The sequence below is a fragment of the Amphiura filiformis genome, chromosome 15, assembly GCF_039555335.1.
Source record: "Amphiura filiformis chromosome 15, Afil_fr2py, whole genome shotgun sequence".
NCBI lineage: Eukaryota > Metazoa > Echinodermata > Ophiuroidea > Amphilepidida > Amphiuridae > Amphiura > Amphiura filiformis.
Window position 1 is genome coordinate 38,208,640 of NC_092642.1, and position 23,110 is coordinate 38,231,749.

The 23,110-nt window shown below is 36.1% G+C and overlaps 1 protein-coding gene across 1 annotated transcript; it reads right to left on the minus strand.

The window, feature by feature from the left end:
- Positions 1–1,574: 1,574 nt before the first annotated feature.
- LOC140171592 (AN1-type zinc finger protein 4-like) lies at positions 1,575–21,829 on the minus strand. The gene is given in 11 exon segments (XM_072194872.1): positions 1,575–5,022; positions 5,822–5,954; positions 9,173–9,224; positions 9,997–10,622; positions 10,657–10,801; positions 12,138–12,279; positions 13,191–13,380; positions 13,816–13,883; positions 15,022–15,097; positions 21,348–21,443; positions 21,446–21,829. Coding segments are annotated over 11 exon segments (1,824 nt in total). The 5' UTR covers positions 21,510–21,829; the 3' UTR covers positions 1,575–4,790.
- Between the last annotated feature and the right edge of the window lie 1,281 nt (positions 21,830–23,110).

Consider the following 23,110-nt stretch of genomic DNA (forward strand, 5'->3'; position numbering starts at 1 on the left):
ATCATCATTTGTCTTGGGAAAGAAGCTGGCAAGATGGAATTATAAACCTTTGAATTTGAGTAAGATATTATATTCCCGTTGCATCCTGTCAGATGAAGAAGATACAGTGACCACTCAATAGATAATAGACAAATTATAACACTCTTCTTTGAAAAGAAAAAACAACAACTATTTTAAAGCTATATATTTGTATTTTAATGGTCGGATTTCAAAGACACAAGGAGATCCGTAATGCCCAAGCAGTATAAGTACAAAAACTTGTTAAACACACTGCATTCACAACTGAACAGTAATGTTATATAGCTGCTTTGCCCTTTTACTAAGTCTTATCAACATTCACTTCATCAATTTTGCTAATATTCGAGACATACAATTCAAATTTGGTTAAAAATAACAAAAGGATTTTTAAACCTGATAAATTTCCAACACCGAAGTGAAGTGAAAAACAAAAACAGAATGACATTGAGAGAGGAAACTGCTTGAAAGCATACTGAAACCTCAAACGTGACATATCTTACCCAAAAAAAGTCCATTTTGACTCAGGAGAGGGCATGTGGGAGGGGGGAAGTGAATTTTAGGGGAGATTCAACCAATTTTGCACAAAATTGTTGCAAAAAGTGAGAATTTTTCATAATTTTGGCCTTATTACTCATGGGACAACTGGGGGAGGGAGTTCTGACTGGGGATTTCCCCATGGCACTGACACTGCTGCAAGGAACATCATGGAAATCACATTGTTAATGGCTCCACAGTTACACACTGGAAGGGACACCCAAGGCAAAGGCATGTGGCATTCAAGACAATTTGCCTTCAGGTGTATTTATTCTGTTGAGCTACACATAATCTGTTATATAAAACTTGACTGAGCTATGCAATTGAAAATGAGATAAGACCAGTTTGCCTAATACACTGTATAATACATAAACATGAAGTGTCAGGACCATTACAAACATTTCACTTCTTGATCCATTTTAACACCATCCTAAATATTGTGTCATATAAGGCCATAAGGTTCGTCTCAAAGCTTGCGCGCGAGTTTGTAAAATCCACAAATGCGGAAATTTTTTTTATTTCAAAAAACATTTTTTTATAGTTTTTTCAAAAAAAAATCAGCGAAAATCAGACTTTTTCTCACAATACCATGAAAAAAAATCGGGAATAAAAAAATTTTTAAAAAAAATCGCATTTCGCATTTGTTTTTAAATTTCTTGTGAGCTTTGAGACCAACATTTTTTTTTTTGGCCTAAGCATGACTATATAAAACATATTTTACAGGGTTACACTTTTGTTGCACAGTGTGGCAATTACACTAAATTTGACTGCTCGGTGCCAGAAGCGGTTAAGTGCAATAGCTGCCCTCTGGACATTTGATAATTTGCACTTACCCACTTTTGGCACTGAGCAGTCGAATTCTTGAAAAGAATCTTCTGTGGAATCATATGATTCTTGTAAATAATAAGAGAATCAACTTCCGATTCGCACAAATCTTCTTAAAAGAATCTTTGCCAGACAATCAACTTATGGTATTCCGTTGAAATTTTAACTCTTAATTTTAAAGTCAAGAAGAAATAGTGGGGCCAGGCTCAAGCAAAATTGTCAATACTGTGATCAACATGTCCTTATCATGAGTTTACAACATTGTTAAAACTTGAATAATAAAAATAACTAGTTGAGTGAGTCCTGTAATATGATAGATTGACTGACAAGGATAGCTGCATGCATAGCTCATTAAAATGAGATAATCTATCATGTGACTTGTTAATTAAATTATTATTCCCATAGTATCATAAAATGAATTAGTTAAAGAAGTTTTGAAACATGTTCAGGTCCACTATAAACAGTTTTGGAACATGTTGAGGTTAGAAGTTTTTTAATCAGTTTTAAAAGTTAAAAGTTCAGAAATTAGTAGACAAATCCAACATTCTACTTGCTGTTGGACAGTTTCGTCACCCAAATTGGCCAACTGCCTCAGTAATGCAAAGATCCACCAGTTTTTACGCGAGAAATCTCATCCCTACATGCCGAACTATGGATCAGAAAGAGGGGCTAGGAGACGTTAAATCGCGTTGCAGGCATGATATATTCTCTGAATCCTGTAATGATCTGCTGTTGAGAACTGTGAACCCTAAGGATGAGAATTTGCACGGGAAAACCGACAGATCATTGCATTACTGACGAAGTCACCTGATCCGAGTGAAGAAACAGTCTAAAAGTGTGCAGAATTTTGGATATGTCTACGTAATTATTGAACTTAATTTGAATATCCTGATTGATTCCAAGACATTATCACTACATATGAATATCCACTCGTATATGAATCAAGCCTCACTCAAATGCATCAAAACTTTCAAACATTTTTTTAAAACAAAACAAACCTTGAATTCTCAAAAAGTAAAAACAAATTGGCAAAGTGTACAAGTGTAGTATTGCATCGGGTTTTAAAAACAGAAAAAAATGCAGCAAAACTTGGAACTCCTTAAATTGTTACTCACACAATAACTCACCTATTTGTTACTCACAACATAACTCCATCAACCAAATAAAAAAAAAATTCAATAAAGCTGGCAGACAATTATACACACCTTTGATGCATAGTTTGAGAAAAAAATAGAATTATAATGCACTATTTTAAATAAGTACTAGAAATCTATTTATAACTCTACATGTAATATTATTATCTATTATTAGTAATTAATAATAAAAAATAGCAGTTGACACAATTTTTCGAGGCATGATCAAAAACATTCTGACCTTTGACACTAACAAGGTTGACCCAGGTCATAGTTGGCTATGTGAACATGAAACAGATTCCTGCCCATCTGAAGTTTGAAAATGGCATTTATCGGTTTTTGCATCCAAACTCTTCATACACACCCTCACGACTCCGCCCTCCCATGTACAACTGCAGTATCTACATACGTGCCATAGCACATACAGTCCAACCTCTCTTATCTGGCCATGATGGGACCAAGCATTGGCCGGATAAGGGGAAAATCCTGATAGGTCAATTATATGTAATTTTGCCTTGACTGTCTGAAGTGCTGACATTGAGACACCAAAAAATTACTCTGAAAGATGGTATTTGAGTGCTGCATGTCACAAAGTTATGTCCTTCTAAATACTTTAGTGCATGAAATCAAGGTCTCAAAGCAGCATGTTTTTCTATGAAGATCACCTGTCCGGATAACAAGAAAGATCCGTATTAAAGAGGTCCGGATAAGGGAGGTTAGACTGTGCTGGCCTTTTACCATTATAATACCCTTAGAATACAACATAGTATCTGTAGTAATGAAAGCAGATACTGTTTTCATACTTGGGAAAGCAGAACTATACAAATGAGAGGCATTCTATTCATTCACATTATTTGCATCTCTGTGGCATTCCACTGGAACCAGTCAAGATTCACTAGAAACATCACAATACATTAGAAACATGCTTCATAAATGTACAGTGAAAAAACTGTCAAAGCTTCTTTTTAGTTTGTGTTAACAGGAATTTGTGTTATACACAGGTCATAATATAGTGTAGTACAGGTATATGCTTGGGACTTCCAATCCATTTTTTATTATCATGAATTTTAAGTTAACAAGTTTCTACTGAATATTAATGCATGTTTCCAGTGCATACTCAATGTTTACATACAAAGCCCCACATAAATGCAAACTTTAAAGTATGTCCTTGTGGTACATGTGCTTGACCATAACATGCCGTTTCTATTCTTTTATGTTAATTTTTGAGCACAGTTACCGGGTACTACACTAGCTGGCAGAGAAGAACGTCACTCTGTCCTGATTGGCCAATTCAATTGTCCCATAATCATAACAACAGACCAGTAATCTGAACTTTGAACTTTGTTCGCGCTCATGAAGGGTTACAAAGCCCCACCAATGTCACTCATTAACACTGTACTCACGTCGACAAGTGCAAGAGTGCGCCTTCTTCTATGCCCGCTACTGTAAAATCTCATTTACATCTATTCTACACTTTTCCTGTTGTTCATGTCACTTAAAATTATATAGAGAGACACAGTGGCCAATCCTGTACGACAAAGGTCAAAGGGAATCCGTATCCCAAAACTCATTCACACAACCAATTCTTGCTGTCAAACTTCAAGCAAGACTTAAAATCGTCATTTTACTAAAAAAAAAAATTATTGCACATATTTTTCAATCGCAAGGTTATAAACTCTACAACTTTTTTGTAACTTTTGTAACTTTTTGGCAGTTAAACAAAGAAAACAGTAAAAAAAATCAACATGCTCAGAAATGAGTGAATTGAAATTGGATGAAGATTGCCTTGTCTATTTTTTAAAGAATCAGTGTTACAAAATTTTATGATATCTTTATCATATTTTATGATAATTCAAAACATATGTTAAATTTTAAATGGCAATATTTTCTATTGCTGAATTTAAAAATTATTTATGGTACCTAATATACCGTGAAGGCAAGTCATTAAAACATTCTTTAATGGTTTATTGGTGGTTTACTCATAAAAAATACACATGCTCTTCTAAACTTTAAAAACTTTCCCAAATATGCAATACTTTAATAGAAAGTGATGTGATTATGTTATATGCACAACCAGACAGTGTCTTGGGGTTTTACAAATTGCAATGCAATCAGGAAATGTTCTTAATTCCTAAATGATCATCATCTAGATGTATTTAAACCAACAGCAGCCACTGCACTCATAACACTGTCTGTATTCATAAAGCAGAAAGTTAAATCCATAAAAATGTCTGACGAGGCAAAACAGCAATTTCAGATTTTTAAAGAAAAAAAACAACATCAGGCAATTTCAGGTTCAGGGGTGGTAAAACTATATAATAAAAAACAAAAATAATTAACACACTTATAACCAAAACTTTCACTCTTAGCGATTGCTTTATATTTTTGGCAGTTTGGGGCGCTGACCAGTGGGTTGCTTTGCTGTAGGAATTTCCGTCCTTCCGACTTGTAGTCGTAGCCGCAGCTATGCGCTTCGGCGTACCGGTGGGTTGCGCAGAAATTGCGACTGCATCTGGAAAATAGGCAAGCAAGTGTGATTATTAGTTAATATCACATGAGAAAATATTAGGTGTGGCACACAAACAACTAAAGTTTGTTCGGTTTATATAAGGCGGAAATTTTTCGGCTTTTGTTACTGCGCGTGTCAATAAAGTTCCAACTCATGTTCGCGTTAATTCACATAAGTGTGCGCTAGTCACGCATTACGCAACAACGCACATCTAGCGTATGCACTGCACCCAACAGCGTGCACGCCATTCTATATTAATACACAGTGTTATGAGTCTTACTTGTTCCGCCTTATATAAGCCGAACAAATTTTATGATGTTGCGATTTCTTATATTTCTTGTACAATTACAATTTCTGAAAGGGTTTTTTATTTGATTAATTCTCTCAGGAGAACCCTGGGTGGTTTTTAAAAAGGAAGCAAAAGGATCTTCCTTCAATCTGACAAACTTTTTCTGGTTCTTTAAAAAGTTTGACTGGTTCTTGAATTTTCAGTAACCTTTTATATGGTTCAAATACAAAAACTTCAGAACCCTATGGGAACCTACATGTATTGGATTCCGGGCCGTAACCAGGGGGGCTGGGAACGGATGCCCCCCCCCCCCAAATCCAAAATCTGCTCACCCCCTCTAGTCCAACTAGGTCCAAATAGGTATACTTGAAACACAAGCGACGTTCTCAAAGTATTATACCCTTGCTTCAGCGCTTGTAAAGGTACAATTGTAATACCCTCTTACATACAGAGCCCCACTTTAACATCACTACCATTTGAGGTGACAAGCACAAAATGATCCATTGTACTTACCTGCATTGGTAGCTGGTTGCGAGACCTGTTTTCTTGTTACATAGGAAGCACCTCAGTTTGTTAGATTTCTTCTTGCTAGAAGTCAGCACTGTTGCCTTGGTTACTGGAGGTAAACGATGGTGGGCCGGAGATACTAGGAAATAAAAACACAATGAATAATCAATATTAGCAGCTTGCAAATTTATGGCACTGATATCAAGGATGTGACCTGTTTAATCAAAAGAAGGGATTTACTATCTGCATGTTGAAGAACCCTCGCTTTCTTTTATTGAATCAGTTTTCTTATATCATGATACCTGTGCCAAATAGCAGAATTCAAATTATTTGGTTCATATAACTACCGACAGTAGTACAAGAGTGCTCAAAAATTTCTAATTGTGTTTTGAAACAGCAATAGCATTCATATTTTTAGAAGTACGATACAAGGATGTTTCATTAAAATCCTGAAAATTGGCTTTCTTGTACACTTGTTCAGTGAAGGGGAAACAAACAAAAATCCCTAAATCGGAAAAAAAAAAAATAAAATAAAAAATCACACCTCTATATCAAGTAATCAGCACAATAATAATCCTTGCAATTTAGAACAAGGTGAGGGCAACTGCTAAATAGAGCCAAAATTGCTTAGTCTTGGGTTTGGGTAACAGTACTATGAAAATCAGTCATGAAAAAGGCCTAAAAAAATTGTTTGATTGGCGTAACCCGACCTACCCTAAAATTAGGCCCGACGCTAGATTTTTACAAGCCGACGACGGATGTCGGCTTGTTCTGTCTCTTCTCAATTCTTCTTCTTCTTCTTTCTTTCTTCTGGCAACTCGTGACATTTTATGCGTGACTTGCCACGTTTACCTCTAGCTCTCTTATGCTTCGACAGATTTCAACCATACTTGAGCCAAATGACCACTGGACTAGGCCAAACCTTACATTTGACTTTGACCCGACTGTGACCTTTGACCTTGACCTTATGGCCAAAAATGTCAATTTCACAAAAAATGCTACTCCTTCCACAAATTACATGCAATGATCATGTGACTCATGCATATGAATCAACATGTGGCAGTGCTTAAAACTTCCTAAAAGAATTGAGGTCAAAGGTCATTAAGGGGTCATTTCCGGTCAAAATCTGAAAAATTTGTAAAAAATATTTTAAAAATCACTGTCTGTACAAATTACATAGCAGAGAGTCGCCATTAACACACATGCATTGCTATTAGCCAGGGTCTTTAGGATGCCTACAGTTCTGGGGCCAAATGTCATTAAAGGGTTACTTCCGGTCAAAAACCAAAATTATCAAAAATGTTCAAAACATTTTTATTTCAAAATGTAAACAGACCAGAATAATATAACCAACATACATGAATTAGTGTTCCCTGATGTATGCATGGTATTTTTTATTTTGGGGGTCAAAGGTCATTAAGGGGTCACTTCCTGTTTTTAGCTGAATAACTTCAAGAATTTTTATCTCAAGAACTGAACATGTTAGAATTTTTTAATTAAAATTGGAACAATGCATTTTGTCGATGTACATAAGGTTTTTTTTTTTTTTTTTTCAAAGATCATTAAGGGGGTCAAAAGGTCAATCAAAAATTTAAAAAAATCAAAATCCATGTTTAAGTTCGATTAAGCTGAAATTCACCAGGAATATTTCTTATGACATCCTAAGCACAATGTAAGAGCAGTTGACCCCATCCGTAACCCAGGGGTCAAGTTATAGGGGTCAAATTGCGGCTTGTATTCAGCGCCTGTTGACTCTAGTTTCTTCTTTCTTCTGGCAACCAATCAAAATGCTCTAGCTCCGCCAGGCATTGACAGATTTCAACCATATTTGACCCAAATGACCACTGGGTTAGGCAAAACCTTCCATTTGACTTTGACCTTGCTGTGACCTTTGACCTAGCTATAATGGTCAAAATGTGATTTCACAAAATTGCTACTCCTTCCACAAATTACATGCAATGATCATGTGACTCATGCATATGAATCAACATGTGGCAGTGCTTAAAACTTCCTAAAAAGAATTGAGGTCAAAGGTCATTAAGGGGTCATTTCCGTCAAAATCTGAAAAATTTGTAAAAAATATTCAAAAAATCACTGTCTGTACAAATTACATAGCAGAGAGTCGCCATTAACACACATGCATTGCTATCAGCCAGGGTTTTTAGGATGTCTACAGTTTTGGGGTCAAATGTCATTAAGGGTTACTTCCGGTCAAAAACCAAAATTATCAAAATTTTTCAAAAATTTTATCTCAAAAGATAAACAGACCAGAATAATATAACCATCACACATGAATCAGTGTTCCCTGATGTATGCATGGTATTTTTATTTTGGGGGTCAAAGGTCATTAAAGGGTCACTTCCTGTTTTTAGCTGAATAACTTTAAGAATTTTTATCTCAAGAACTAAACATGTTAGAATTTTTTAATTAAAATTGGAACAATGCATTTTGTCGGTGTACATAAGGTTTTTTTTTTTTTTCATTGAGGTCAAAGGTCATTAAAGGGGTCAAAAGGTCAATCAAAAATTTAAAAAATCAAAATCCATGTATAAGTTCCGATTAAGCTGAAATTCACCAGGAATCTTTCTTATGACTTCCTAAGCACAATGTAAGAGCAGTTGACCCCATCCGTGACCCAAGGGTCAAGTTATAGGGTCAAAGGTCAAATTTCGAAATTGGTCCAATCGAGCTGAAATTCAACAGGAATTATTCTTACGACATTCTAAACATGTTAAAAATATAATAATATTTATGACCCCAAAGGTCAAAGTTTAGGGGTCAAAGGTCAACTGCGGCGGCTTGTACTCAGAGTCTGTTGACTCTAGTTTTTCTTCTTTTTTTGCAATAAAAAAGGAAATAAACCATTTATTTTAAGAAAAAAAAGATCCAAGGCTTTTATCGAACACAATTTACAGCTTTAAAAGTTGCATTGGTAACTTTTTATCACAAAAGAATGTCCTTGAATACCGTAAAACCCTGTCTACAAGCATATATAGTGTTTTTATGAAAGCTAAATTAATTTGAAGCCGGCGTAAATATACCCATACAATAGATTGGTTTTAAATAATACTTGTTTGTATATGCTTGGATCCGTAATTTATTTGCTCAAACTCCATAATGGCGCCTGGATTAATGTAGCTTTCATCAGAAGTACTCTATATGCTTGTAGACGGGGTTTACAGTATACTATAAAAAAAAAAATTTAAATCCCTACCTAACTACCCTATTTTTTTTCATGTTACGCCAATGAAACAATTTTTTTTAGGCCTAATAAATGGTTGTTGGCTGAAATCTGTTGTTCCCCCCCCGCTTCTGACTGCTTTTTCAAAATTTTCTCACACAAACACAAATACTTACTTATTCTTCCCTCTCTACTTCCTGATAATCTTCCTCTGATACTATGGGCAGACTGGAAAACAAAAGGGCAAAATTAGCACAATTATAGAATTTATGGTACGGTACACAATAGAGGCCGTCAGCCTGTCGCCATCTTGTGGGTACAAATGATCTGCATGTTCATGCGTCGGACAGCAGGGCGCAGCTGTTATCACGCATCAACACGGTGATTTTGCTGTCCACACATGGAGATCGAACGACCATCACAGCGTGTACCCACAAGATGGCGGCAAATGACATCACGCTGACGGCCTCTATAAGATTATAATGTACGCCAAAAATAAGCGTGTATTTCCGGTAGGGGTCACACATTTTCCTCTTTGGTCGCAATTTTACCACATTTTATACGTCATCTTGATCATTTTCTAACACATGAGCAAATATATTATTTTCTAAGCCTGAAACAACTGATTGTTGTACAAAAACGAGACATAAAATTGATAATCTCCAAAGACAGATAAGAGCAAAAGGATCTAAATAACATTTGATGAGACAGATGAATCAAGATAAAACATAAAGATGACCAGGGCTCTATGTAAAGTGTGCTGAGGCTTGTGGATCAACGTCTAGGCGTTGTGCCAGTGCGTAGCGCACTATAAATCACTGCACTTTTTTTTTGTGATCTCAGTTCGATGCAGTACCAGCTTGGTTTGGTCAATTACAATCATGAATGAAATTCTGTAAATCTGTACTAGTTAAATTTGCAACAAGAGGGTTTCTCCTCAACAAGTTAACTTTCCATTTTTTTTATAATTAACGACATCATTATTTATCACCATACTTACAATGATACTCTTTCGTCCATCTGGAGTCTTCATCCTCTCACAACCAGAAGTACTTCTAAACGCACTCGTACTACTTGCATTCAACGTCGGATGATGATGATGACCAAATGACATTCCTGCCGATCTGCCACTACCCTTCCCCGTATGCGTATCCCTAGGCGTTGTATACACAATGTCACTAATCTTCCCTTCCCTACTGGCTTGATTAACAAGTTCAGTCACGATTCGTGCTTCGTGCGTCTTGTGACTCGATTTATCTCTAGAGACCCTCGGGTCTGCAGTTTTTAAATTACCACGCTCGTGAGTGATCCTCACGTCGGCCGTGGAACCGGAAGCAATGAGCCCTGAAGCAGTTGAAGTACTTGGCCTGTCTTCTCGTACACTCGGAGGTCCTGGAGTCCGCACCACAGGGACACCAGACGGAAGATTCGTGTACGATCTATGCAGTCTGGTATTGCTTAAATTGTCTAAAGGCGTCCTTCTCGACGCTGATTGAATCGGGCTATTTCGATGCTTTTCACTAGTCCTTTTTCGTTGTGGTTTATTACTAGTTGCAGAGCTAGTGGAAGCCGTCTGACTGTCCGACAGATCATCGGACGTTTCAGTTTTTTTTGTGCGGTTCACTGCTGGTAGGTTTCCTAATTTCAGCTCTACTGCTACTGCTATGTTTCACTGTCCCCACCGGAGGCAGAGGGTTGTTTTTGTTTAGGGATGGAGCTGTTGGTGTTTTCTTGACGGACAAAAGTCGCCTTCTACTTGAACTCTTTGGTTTTCCAGTGGACGGAGGTCTGGGCACTTTTTGTTTCTGTAAAAAAGAAATTGTTACAGAATATGTTGGTTAAGTGTATTGTCTTTCTTTTAATATTGAGATATTAATAAACTATTCCAGGAAATCATGTGTGTGCAAGGAGTGAAACTGTCTTTCTGATTAACAAACACACTGATAATAAGTGTCAATCAATAGGCAGATCAACAGGCGCAATTATTAAGAGCAGAGATTTCTTTTAATTCTTCAGTTACAATGTAGGCCTCTCCATTTTCTCTCAATAAAAGTTTAACAAATTTCAATTGAAAATGATTCAAAAACTTCTGGTGCCGGGCTGGTGCCCTTCTCTGCCCATTAAAGTTGATGACTAACATCACACCTCAGCCTACAGGGCCTCAGATTCGATGAGAATCACCGTAATCAATTATCCTAATGATTCTGGTAACATTTGCAGCGGGAATCAATTTCTTTCATTGAATCATGCAGTAAGTGAAGCGTCTCGGATGGTTTTTGATTCTCGCAAAATGGCACAAAATCTAGGCCCTGGCATAAGCAACCATAATTGATTGAAATTACTTTGGCAGTGGTACCTCTTATTGCATCACAAACAGGCCCATGGAAATCTAAAAGGAGTCTTGCTATGTACACTAATTTTCTCAGGCCTGTGAACTACACATCGTTATGTGCGATATAGCAAAATATCTCAGTACCACGCAATGCATTACTGGGAGATTTCCCACAATGCAATGTGACCCCGGAAGTAATGAATTAAAGATAGCGGCTTTTGTACTTTCGCAAATTTCAAAACAAAATTTTAACTTATTTAAGGTGGTACTACACCCCTTGATAAATTTGTGACTATTTTTGCATTTTTCTGAAAATATAATAACACACTGGTAACAAAAGTTATATACCGGTATATTTTAGGGGCAAGGAATTCAGTTACTGGAATTTCAGTGACTCAAGACAAGCGGTACGTTATTTATGAGAAGAAAAGAGGTACCACTAGAATGTACCTCATTTCTTAACATATATAATGAACCACTTGTCTTGAATCACTGAAATTTCAGTGAAGTAATTGGATTCCTTGTGTGTAGTTATTTTTTGAGAAAAATGCAAAATTAGTCACAAAATTTATCAGAGGGTGTAGTACCACCTTAACTGTATATCCAAGTAAATATTTGTGTAAAACGTATTTTCATGTACTACCACAAGTAATTATGATAATCTCAAAATTGACCGATTTTCAAAGGTCAAATTTTCGTGCTCAGTGTAAGGAAGCTAAAAAAAATGCCATGGCGATATTTTTGCCCCCTAGATATACGATATGAAAAACACTGGTGATGCCCACACTTACTGTGAACTTTCTACTCACTTGTTTTGTTATTGATAGAGATTCCATCTTAGCTCGTAGGAGCTTCATTTTATTCATGGTGACATCGTTTTCTTGGCACTGTTCTTGAGATGGAACCTGATCTTCTTCTTCTTCTTCTGTAGCATTGTACACAGAGGCACCACTGAAATAGAAAATATCAATCAATTAATCAATGGTTACCATAAACATAATCCTTAAATAAGGGAAGTGTGACGTTTGTGAAAATCGGTTATATCGTAATCTTCACCTGTTTTTTTTTTTTCACTAGGCGACGCGATCTGTTCCATTCGAGGGCAAAGGAGGCATTTTTGAAAATTGAGTTACTATATAATTATTACCTTAAAAACAAACACCACCAGGCTTTCATATACGGTACTGGAAACACCAAAGGTCTAGCATATTTGAGTTTTGTGATGTGTAACACATTTTCTTATGTATTTTACTGGGTTTTTTTTCCTCTCTATTTTTGCCTTTATCTCAATTTCAAGTATAAAGTTTGCTGTCTTTGGCCCCATATTTGTGAGTTTTCCATGTACGATGCACTCTAAACATTATAGACCGCTTTGGTCATTCCCAGATCTTCTTTTGCAAATCCCGAAACTATGTCGTTAAAGCCAGTGCTCTTGTTCAACGTCAGCAGGTATTCTCGAAACTGTGTCATGCCACGCTACATTTGGAATCATTCATTCACATTCACTTATCGTAGAACACATACATGAGAAATATAATGCCAAGATAATATGTGACAGTGAAGGAATCACATGAAAGACTGAAAGTCTGTGATCCCCTGGCTGGGTTTAGTTCAGTTCAGTTCAGTTTTAAGTCATCTCTACAAATGGAATGGCATTATAAGTAAGCACCAGAAAAATGTGTGATTTTTGAGAGCAAGGTTCGTGGCACTGGTTTTAGAAAATTCATGATTTGTGCGATTTATCCATAATATTCCCAAAATTTTTCAGTTTTTAAACTGAAAATTCTCATGCCTGATCTCTAAGTCAGGAAGTGGGGACAGAGGAAATTCCCCCGTTTAAAAAAATTCATGTCATTCATTACCTTAGTGACTCTGACAATGGTGTGAGTGTACCATCCCCTCTGTCTACAACTCGGAAGAAGTTGAGTTGGTCTCCTTCTCGGAAGACAAGTAATGTGACCTGGCGGTTACCTGGAAGCTTCTCCCAGATCTCATCTCGGTTCGCTTCCATATATTCTGCCATTTCACGGATAGCGGGGTCCTCCATAGGCACTGTGTGAAGAAGAAAAATAAAATTGACATTCAATCGATTTCAAAATGGTAACTTGGGTTTTTGCCTCTGTTGTTTGCGAGCTCTTAAGATAGTAGTTAAGGTAGTTGGATGCCCATCTTTTGACAGTGACAATATGAGACACCCCCCAACACACACACTCTACTTAACAATTTACCAACAGAACTGACAAGTTCAATCCTGTACGGAAGAAAGGATTGATAGTAATCTCTGGGTCAGGAAGTGAGGATAGAGAACATTTCCTCATTTATTTTCCACCAAGAAAAGACACCCAACACATGTTGGTGTACCCATCTACTAAATCCTAAAAACTTTTTGTTTGCTTGCATCCAACTCAAATCTTTTGCAAGATCAAACCACATGATAATATTATAACACTATTTGAGTATTTGTGTTGAATAATGCCACAAACTTACCTCTTCTTGTGTTTATTGGACCACCCCGCATAGCTAGCACCAACTTCAAAGAACTACTTGGAGGAATGCTGTATAATAGAACAAAACATATGTATGCTTTTAAAATATAATAAATTATTATTTGATTCACAAGTCCTTAACTACAACTACATTTACAACCAGTGTCCGAAATAAGGAAAATATGGAGGTTGTCCCGAGGACAACTAAAGCATAAATTCTGCTTGTCCTCAAAACATTTTGGTTGTCCCCAAAATGTGTCATGATTTTAGAGGTAATATTTAGTGATTATCCAGGGGATAAGTACATAGCTCAATATGGTTGTCCCCGGTGATTTTTGGACAAGAGGACAAGAGGATAAGTGCTTATTTCGAACACTGTTTACAACTACTTTGAAAGTTGCAAACTGAACACAATTCAGTGATAATGATGTGGTAAACAGAAGTTCAGGTACAATACCCCAAAAGTAACAATAAAATGATCCCCCACATCTTTATGAATCATAAGTGGTCTTTCACCCACAAATCTCCTGAACCCATTATCATTTATTGACTGAACCCATTGTCTCTTCATGTATTTATGATTTTATCCACCATTTATCTAGTTTTGTACAAAGTTCATGTACTTTATCATGTAATTATTGCTTAATTGCTTTGCTGACTGTGACTCACCGAGGAATAAATCAGAAACATTTAAACCATGAGGTCAATGTTTTAACATCTTTAACATCTCCCGAGTGAGTGCTTACAATTACATCAGTGTCTTTAAATTACAATGTGATCATGAAGCACATTGAAATAGATATTCATCATGAAGCAACATGCTGTATGTACGTTTTAGATAGGATAAGGATAGCCTTGAACTGATACATCTCAAATAATACATCCTCTGCAATGGCAAGGTAGTCAATATAGTATGAATATAGCTTTGCACTTTTGACAACCGTGCAAAATATTTCTTTAGGCAAGCTACAAGTACACTCTATTTAGAAACCTGCGAGGGACTGTGTTTCTTAGTGGGCTTATTTGAAAAGAAAAAAAACATAAAGATCCACTGAATATTGTTATGAAGAGTCTTACAAAAGTCACACAACACCACCCTTTCTACCAGTCCACCCTTTATACCAAGACAAAGTTTAAAATCCCCATTCTTGTACTTGATAACAATGTACATGGGTATGTATCGTGTCACATCAACTAGCTTACTTACCCATAGTCATGTAGACAATAATCATCCTCCAATTCAACTGCTTTCCAAATCAAATGTTGTTGGGAGATTGGAATACCTGAAATACACAAATCAAAATATACAAGCTATGCTTTATTCAATCACCAATTTTTCTTCTTTTTTTAAATATCTCAATTTCTCGGGTTCATCATAGACATAGTGGGCGTACAATGTATAGCAAGCCTTGGTGATATCATGAAAAACCCTCATTTTACTAGCAAATAGTATACACTTTTGGAAAGCTTTTTACCACAAGAATCCTTATGCAGTTTAAAAAATATAAATGCGGGATACACACTAAAGAAAATATATTTTTGTAAAAACATTTTAAGGCATGAACTAAGCTTACTTATTTTTTTCACACCCTGTATCACCAGGGTTGGCACAATTTAAATCAATTGACTTAAATCATGATTAAAATCACAATTTAAATCAAATGATTTTTTTTTAATCACTGATTTAAATCAAACTAGCAGAATGCCTGTGCTCCGTGCGGGCCTCCACTAGTTGATCCAGAGGATGGTACCATATTACAACCACCGGAGTAACATGCATTGGCGCTAGTAGTAAATTCCAATTTTCTTTGCCTCACTTGTTCGGCTCAAAATTAAAAGGGGACATATCTGACAGTAAATGCTATCATGTTATTGAAAATGAGTACTACGGTAATCTATTTTTAAAGAAATGTTATATGGCTTTAAATCTGATTTTTCAAAAAAGTGTATTTTTATTTCGGTTTTTTTTAAATCAATAAAATCGCCAACCCTGTGTATCACCGACACCACTTCGGTCAATCATAACAACATAGGCAAGCAAAACATTGTCAAACCTAGTCCGAATAATCAGACCCAGAACAAAATATTAATTTCTGACATGATCATGTTCTGGGTCTGAACTGTTTGCATTCGAAATCTTGATGCCAAATTGGACAAAAGAAGCACATGGTCCTACTTCACAGTTTTATAATCCCCTATTCATGTTGCGTGAATCACTCTATTGTGGACCATCCTTTTGATACTTGAGTATTTGGACAAGCGGAACAGTTTTGACAGGCCTTTTGTCTACCTCTCTGTTTGTAAACAAACGAGGAGGTCGAAATTGTCCTTCTCGGCGAATACGAAAGGCAGCATAATAGTACGGCACTATGTCAAACCTTTCTGTACATGCTGTATGTTTCCAATGCAATGTTTAGGCGAATCCACATGGATTTCTGAGCCTGTCAATGCCTGTAGGTAAGGCCTACCGTACTTATTTATAAATTTGAAGGGGTGGGTGTAATATAGTCCTAACCCTCCCCCTTTTTTCGGTGCACTTGTTACTGGTTTCAAATCAGTTGCAGTTAAGAGCCAGTCTCCCTTATTATGTACCCAAATCAGGGGGGTTGTGATACAAAAAAAATAGAATTTTCTCTAAAAAATAATTTTGGTACATATTAGCACCAACAACTCACATGTAAAATATGAGCGTGCACAGCGCCTCGTTCAGCTTGAAAAATTCTTGAAATTTCAGCCTCTCTGAGCCTTACTTGCAAATGGTAAACTTTGGAGGTGCATAACATCGCATGCGCCATCATCATCCCAACCTGCATTTTGCATTTTTTTTTAAGTACCAAATGGTTACATTACAAAAACCAAGAAAAAAAATTGGGATCTTGATGGCGCACAAAATCAGCAAATCCAATGATTTGATGAAAAAGTCCGAACAAGAACAATTAGTGCGCCCACATGAGCCCACTATCCAATCATCCAAAAAGTAAGATGGGATCTTGTTGGCGCTCATTTATATTGCGGGTCAAAGTTCCACTTTTGTGCTGCACATAGGCAAAATAATGCCAATTCGGCACAAAGTACGAACTTTGACCTCTATTGAATTAGTGCGCCCACATGATCCCACTTTTACTTGTTATCAGTTATACATAAGCCCCTTTATCCAATCATCCAAAAAGTTAGATGGGATCTTGTTGGCGCACATTTTTATTGCGGGTCAAAGTTCCACTTTCGTGCTGCACATAGGCAAATATGCATCACTTTGGCACAAAGCGTGACCTTTGACCTCTTTTATATTAGTGCGCCCACATGATCCCAATTAGCTGTTGCTTGTTTATTGTCTACTGGTCGCCAAAGAAGCTAGACGATGAAAAATAAAATTGGGATCTTGTTGGCGCATCTTTTTGTGATGCAGTAAAAAGCCCACATTGTGCAGCGAGTGGGAAAAAGAGGTCAAATTGACCTCCAAAATGAGGCTAAGTCCATTTTCAAAAAATCAGAAAAATATGAAGATCAAGAGATCCCAAGCTAATTTTTTCAGTTCTTGCAGAGAATTACCTCTTCTTTGATGAAATCCTATTCGGAGAGTCAGGTGACGTTGGCGCGCAATAATACAGGCGTGCAAAAAATAGGAAATTTTGACCTTTGACATCTGTTAACTCTGTGCGCCAACGAAATCCCAAAAAATTTTTGCTGAAAAATGAAACTTGCCATGGAGGTCTTTAATTTCAAACTTGTTCGGACTTGGGATCTTGATGGCGCAGCCCGTTATGATGCTTTGAAGTTTGCACGAGGGCGCTTTTCATCAAATCATTGGATTTGCTGATTTTGTGCGCCATCAAGATCCCAATTTTTTTTCTTGGTTTTTGTAATGTAACCATTTGGTACTTTAAAAAAATGCAAAATGCAGGTTGGGATGATGATGGCGCATGCGATGTTATGCACCTCCAAAGTTTACCATTTGCAAGTAAGGCTCAGAGAGGCTGAAATTTCAAGAATTTTTTCAAGCTGAACGAGGGCGCTGTGCACGCTCATATTTTACATGTGAGTTGTTGGTGCTAATATGTACCAAAATTATTTTTTAGAGAAAATTCTATTTTTTTTTGTATCACAGATGGGTACATAATAAGGGAGATTGCCTCTTAAAACATATAGATTGGACAACTACTTTAAAATCCATTTTTATCAAAAGTAATTAATCCTATATGGTCATTTTCACGGTAAAGGGTGTAACTTTTGATTTTTAGGGTCAAAATTTCAAACCACTTAAATATGTTTCTGTTTACTGAAATCATGCATAGAAGCAACTTAAATTCAAGTAAAATAATGTTACAAGGCTTAAACCTTTCGATGTCTAATAAAAAATTGACATTTGCATAACATTTTGGTTAAAATCTAAGAAAAAATGTATTTTACATAACCTCAGAAAATTTTGACATGAAAGCTGGAATACATGTGAAATTCCATTCCAAAGTAAGTCAACAGATATAAGTTAAATTTTATACCATGTTTTGCTATGTTTGTAATTGCAGTTTTGAAAATTTTTAACATCAAGTGTCATTTACAATGGAAATTTCCAAACCTTAAACATATTTTTTAAGTTTTAATTGGGTTCCTAAAATAATTTGAATGTCTAACTTCATGTACAAATACTACTTGATGAAAGGAACCTCCCAGCCAAGTTTCACAGAAATTGGAGTTATTTTTTAGAATTGGCAATTCAAGCGATTTGTGTTTCGGAGGCTTCAGTTAACAACACAGGTGATCATAAAAGTAAAATATTTAGCTAACTACTACAAGTTGACATAAAAAATAGGTAAAAATATCACAATTACTAATTTTCATGCTTTGCTTCTAAGTATTGAATTTCAGTTGTGACAAAAATTAAATTATCACAGCAAGTCATTTTTTTTGTTTCGGAGGCTTCATGTTCATGTTAACAATTGTTAAACATTGCAGAAGTAGTTTTTTGAAAACAACAGTGTTGGGATCATCTAAGCTGTTATTTTCTTGTGTGTATTGAATCAATGATTCTATGCGGCAGATATTGTAGATTTATCACACATTAATTTTTTCACCCATTTGTTAAGTATGGTGTTTTTTGCATGTGAAGTCTCAGAAATAGGCTTTTTAAGTTATCAGTATATTTTTCAAACATTAACCATAATGTCAATTTTTTTTAAATTTATGACATTCTGCACATATCAAGTAATAATTACAATGCAGATATCAGTATGAAACACACCAATTTAGATATGCATAGATGATAATTAAGTTTACTGTTGTTTCGGAGGCTTCATTTGTTTCGGAGGCTTCAATTGTTAACGGAAAGTTTGTATTGGGTCCCATTTTCAAACGGTGATATATATCTCCACGATTTAAAAAACATGTGACTTGAGGATCTACTTTGCTACATTTTGATAAATAGATTGGATGAGCTCTTTTATTTATATTTGCACAAGCTTGCTGAACAGTTTGTTTCGGAGGCTTCAAAAAGTTAACGGAAAAACGGCTATTTGAAGTCAAGATTTTATAAAATTTTTAAAAGCTTGCAAATCGGCTAATTTTTGTTACCCATTTCAAGTTAAGATAACAACTGTTATAAATCAAGAAGAAGTGAAGAAATAACCAAGAATTATGAACCAAAGCTACACCCACAAAGTTTGTTAACAATTGTTAACGGAAAATGAAGCCTCCAAAACGACAAATATCAAGTCCGGTTCTCAAAAATACAGGGCCGTTCACAATTAAATCTAATGTGGCAGTGTTTACTGAACATATGACTGTACTTTCAGGATAAGAAAAATTATCCATGAACTAACTGAAGAAAACACAGGGTTTTACAAAAATGTTACTGTTTTTTATAGTTTTTCAAAATGGCAATATTAAGTACATTTAAGCCTGCTAAAACTGAACGCAGTAACTCCCAAAGCTGATTATGCTACCCAAGGTAGCTGCTAACTAGATGACTTATGTGGCCAAAAATTATGGAATTCTGTGGCTTTATTAGAACACTACGGATTAAAATGTTAAAAATCCAAAGTTACACCCTTTACCGTGAAAATGACCATATTGTAGGCCTACTTATTAAAATAATGTGTAATTTTTGCACCAATGAACTTATTGGCATGATTACAGCTATGTAATTAAGTTCCCTGTTTCTCTTCAAAAAAGAAATGTGAATTAGATTAGCACTATATAAAATAGAAATATTAGACGTAGCACGTCCAAATGGATCCTGCCAAGTATCAACGTAGACGTATTGCTACCGACAAAAAACCTGGGGTCCTAGGATTTTCTATGAACAACAATTTTGATCTGAAATCATTGAGAATGTGTTTCTTACATCAACAACGACTAGATTTGATATTTTTTTCAAAGAAATATCCATCTCATAAGTAGTTATAGAAAGTAGTGTGGAATTCTTGCCTCTTGGGGCAAAAAGGTCCTAACCCACTAATTTACAAGTGACTGGTTTGTGTGTAAAAATTGTACGAATGATTTCAACAAAACAGTCCTTGTCAAAAAACAATTTATCGCGAAACCAGTAACATGTGTTTTAGGTGGGTAAGGACTTTATTACACCCACCCCTTCATTTGCTAATACCTAACGTGAATGCGTATCCTATTTAATATGAACAAAAAATGTACCAGTCACAGCCAACTATAGCTAAAATAATAGTTTCTCGATCATGAGAACCCAATAGGCAATGATAGGCACGCAGTGAGTCCAGTGACAATTGCGTCGGCGTTATACGCCTACTTATTACACACACATTTTGGGTACGGTAGCGCTGCATTTCCTGTGCTTGCACAATCGATCGCGCTATTGTGTCATTCCACTAAACTTGCGACATTACGCAGTGCACGCAGTACATTCATACTCTCATGATCGAGAAATTAGCTATAACATCACCGAACATTATGATTTTTAAAAGGAAAGTTGAACATGTGAACATGAAGTTCATGAGTTGAAACCGTGTTTTGTTTACAAAAAATACATGTATATGATATTTATTGTAGATGATTGGATCCAGTTCCAATAATTGGAACTCCCGGCTCCGACCGGGAGTTCCAACAGGTGCTGTGTATGTGTTTGTATGTGTTTAATGTGCATTCACACCCGGCATTCACATACACACTTAGCCGTCGGTTCGAGAAATCGTTGCTCCAAAAATGATTGCAAATTACACATTTGTAATCATTTTTCACCACAAAATATGATATGAAAACACAGGTGAGCAATGTATGAATATATGGAGAGGTGAAACAGGTTATTAATTATTGTCAATATTAATATTTTGCGACATTTATAATGAAAATAATTAACACTCTAGCCACCCTATGGCACCTTCTACAACTTGAGAACAAGTCCTCAAATGTTCGAAATTTGTAGTTACTACAACTGGATTGGATCGACAAATGCTTGCGGCCAGAGTAATAATAAAAATATCAAACAAGATTGCCGCACTAAATTAATGTCGACAAGAAGACAAAGTAAAATGGTAAGTTAATTTGCATGCAAGATGTTTAATTGTTTACCTTCCAGACGTTGTATTTTTTTTTTCACAGAAATCACTGTCTCGAATGGAGAAACCCGTAACTCAAACACGGTTCCCGTTAAAGTCTCCACAAAAGTTCCATAATATCCGCATATTCGGGATATTCAAGGTATTCCAACTGACCCTCTTCTATCGGCTGCATTGCTAAACCTTTGCTAGCCGATAAAAATATGAAAAAACTATTGTTTACTATGCTGAATTATGATCTCCGCTCGCCGCCATATTGGGGTCACCGGGCGTTTCTTGCATCGGCGCCGGTAGCAGTGACCCTTTTCAATGCACTTAATACATTTGTAAAAGCACTTTGATCAGTCAAAATTGGTAGAGGAAATCTTCACTACGTCCCGGATAGTTCAGGATCATTTTTGATGTCCATATTCAACCAGGTGAGGTAAAAAAGTTCGCCATTTATACCTCTTCCGAAACAAATAGTCTCAACGTTGCCCAGGAATGCCACTGATTAAAGTTCCCGGATGAAGATATCTCTAGTGGCAACAGTCACATGACCGATGTAAATAAACAGGGTGGTCGAAAATACGTTACCATATAATTGTTTACGATCCTGCTCAACTCAAGTCAAATCAATACAGTGCTGCTGCGGTGTAATTCTAATCAAAAACATTATAATTATTGAAAAACATTATAATAATTTTTTTTCTTCAAATTTGAGAACAGCATTACGTTATAAATAATAATTTTTTTTAAATACGAAAGAGCACCATGGGGCAACTTTTGAAGTTGTTTATGGGCATAAACTTTGGTGAGAGCTCGCCTCAGTAGATATGCCACTTTGTTTAACCCGGCTGGTAATTCTGAAAAGTGACTTGGACTGAGACATTTTGGTTGAAAATGTGTTTTTGTGACTTTTTTTCCCAATTTTTACCCAAAAATGTTAAATATTAAAGCAGCCATAACTTCATATGAATTATTCAAACCTGTGAACAAAAATATTCCATATCGTATTTGCGCAGTTTTTCATGATTGTTATCTTTTTACCAAAAATGCCAATTTTACGGTATTTTTGGTGTAAAAGGTTACTTTGACAAGAAATGTATATCAATGTATTGGGCTAGATGTTTGAATCATAAAAGTTACAGTGGCATATTTCTTTGACCCATAGCTGTTGACCTATGACCTCCAGAAAACCATAGGCCATTACAACATGAAATACATAGGCCTATTATGCAGCAAGAAGGCCACAATAACAAATCCTATGATTTAAGATTTAGAGAGGCCACATAGTGATTTTGAAGTTTTCGTATAGTATTTTTTAACAAAGCTACTTACTGTATGACACACTCTGATCTTTTCATTTTACCCGGTTGACATTTCTGAAAAGGACGTGGACTGAGATATTTGGGCTGGAAAATGCATTGTTTTTTAACCAAAAATGTCAATGATTAAAACTGTTACAGCCGATAACTTTGAAAGTAAATAAAGTGTGATCTTCATATTTGCTGTTCAAATTCCGGCGCGCCAAAACTTCATCTCTGAAAATTGTGATTTTTTTCATATTTCTTCATGTAGACACTTGTTGGAGGTAAATGAGCTGAAAATGTGCGAAGTTTGACAATACATTTGGAAAATAACGCCACAACCAGTCTTGAGGTAGACTATTTCAACCGCATTTCGCTGGTACATAAAACGTGACAGGTCTGAACGTTACCTGAAAGCTCCTGAACGTGGTCATGTGGTGGCCACGGTGCGTGATTTGGTGATCGCGCCCTATTGGTAGGGCTGGCG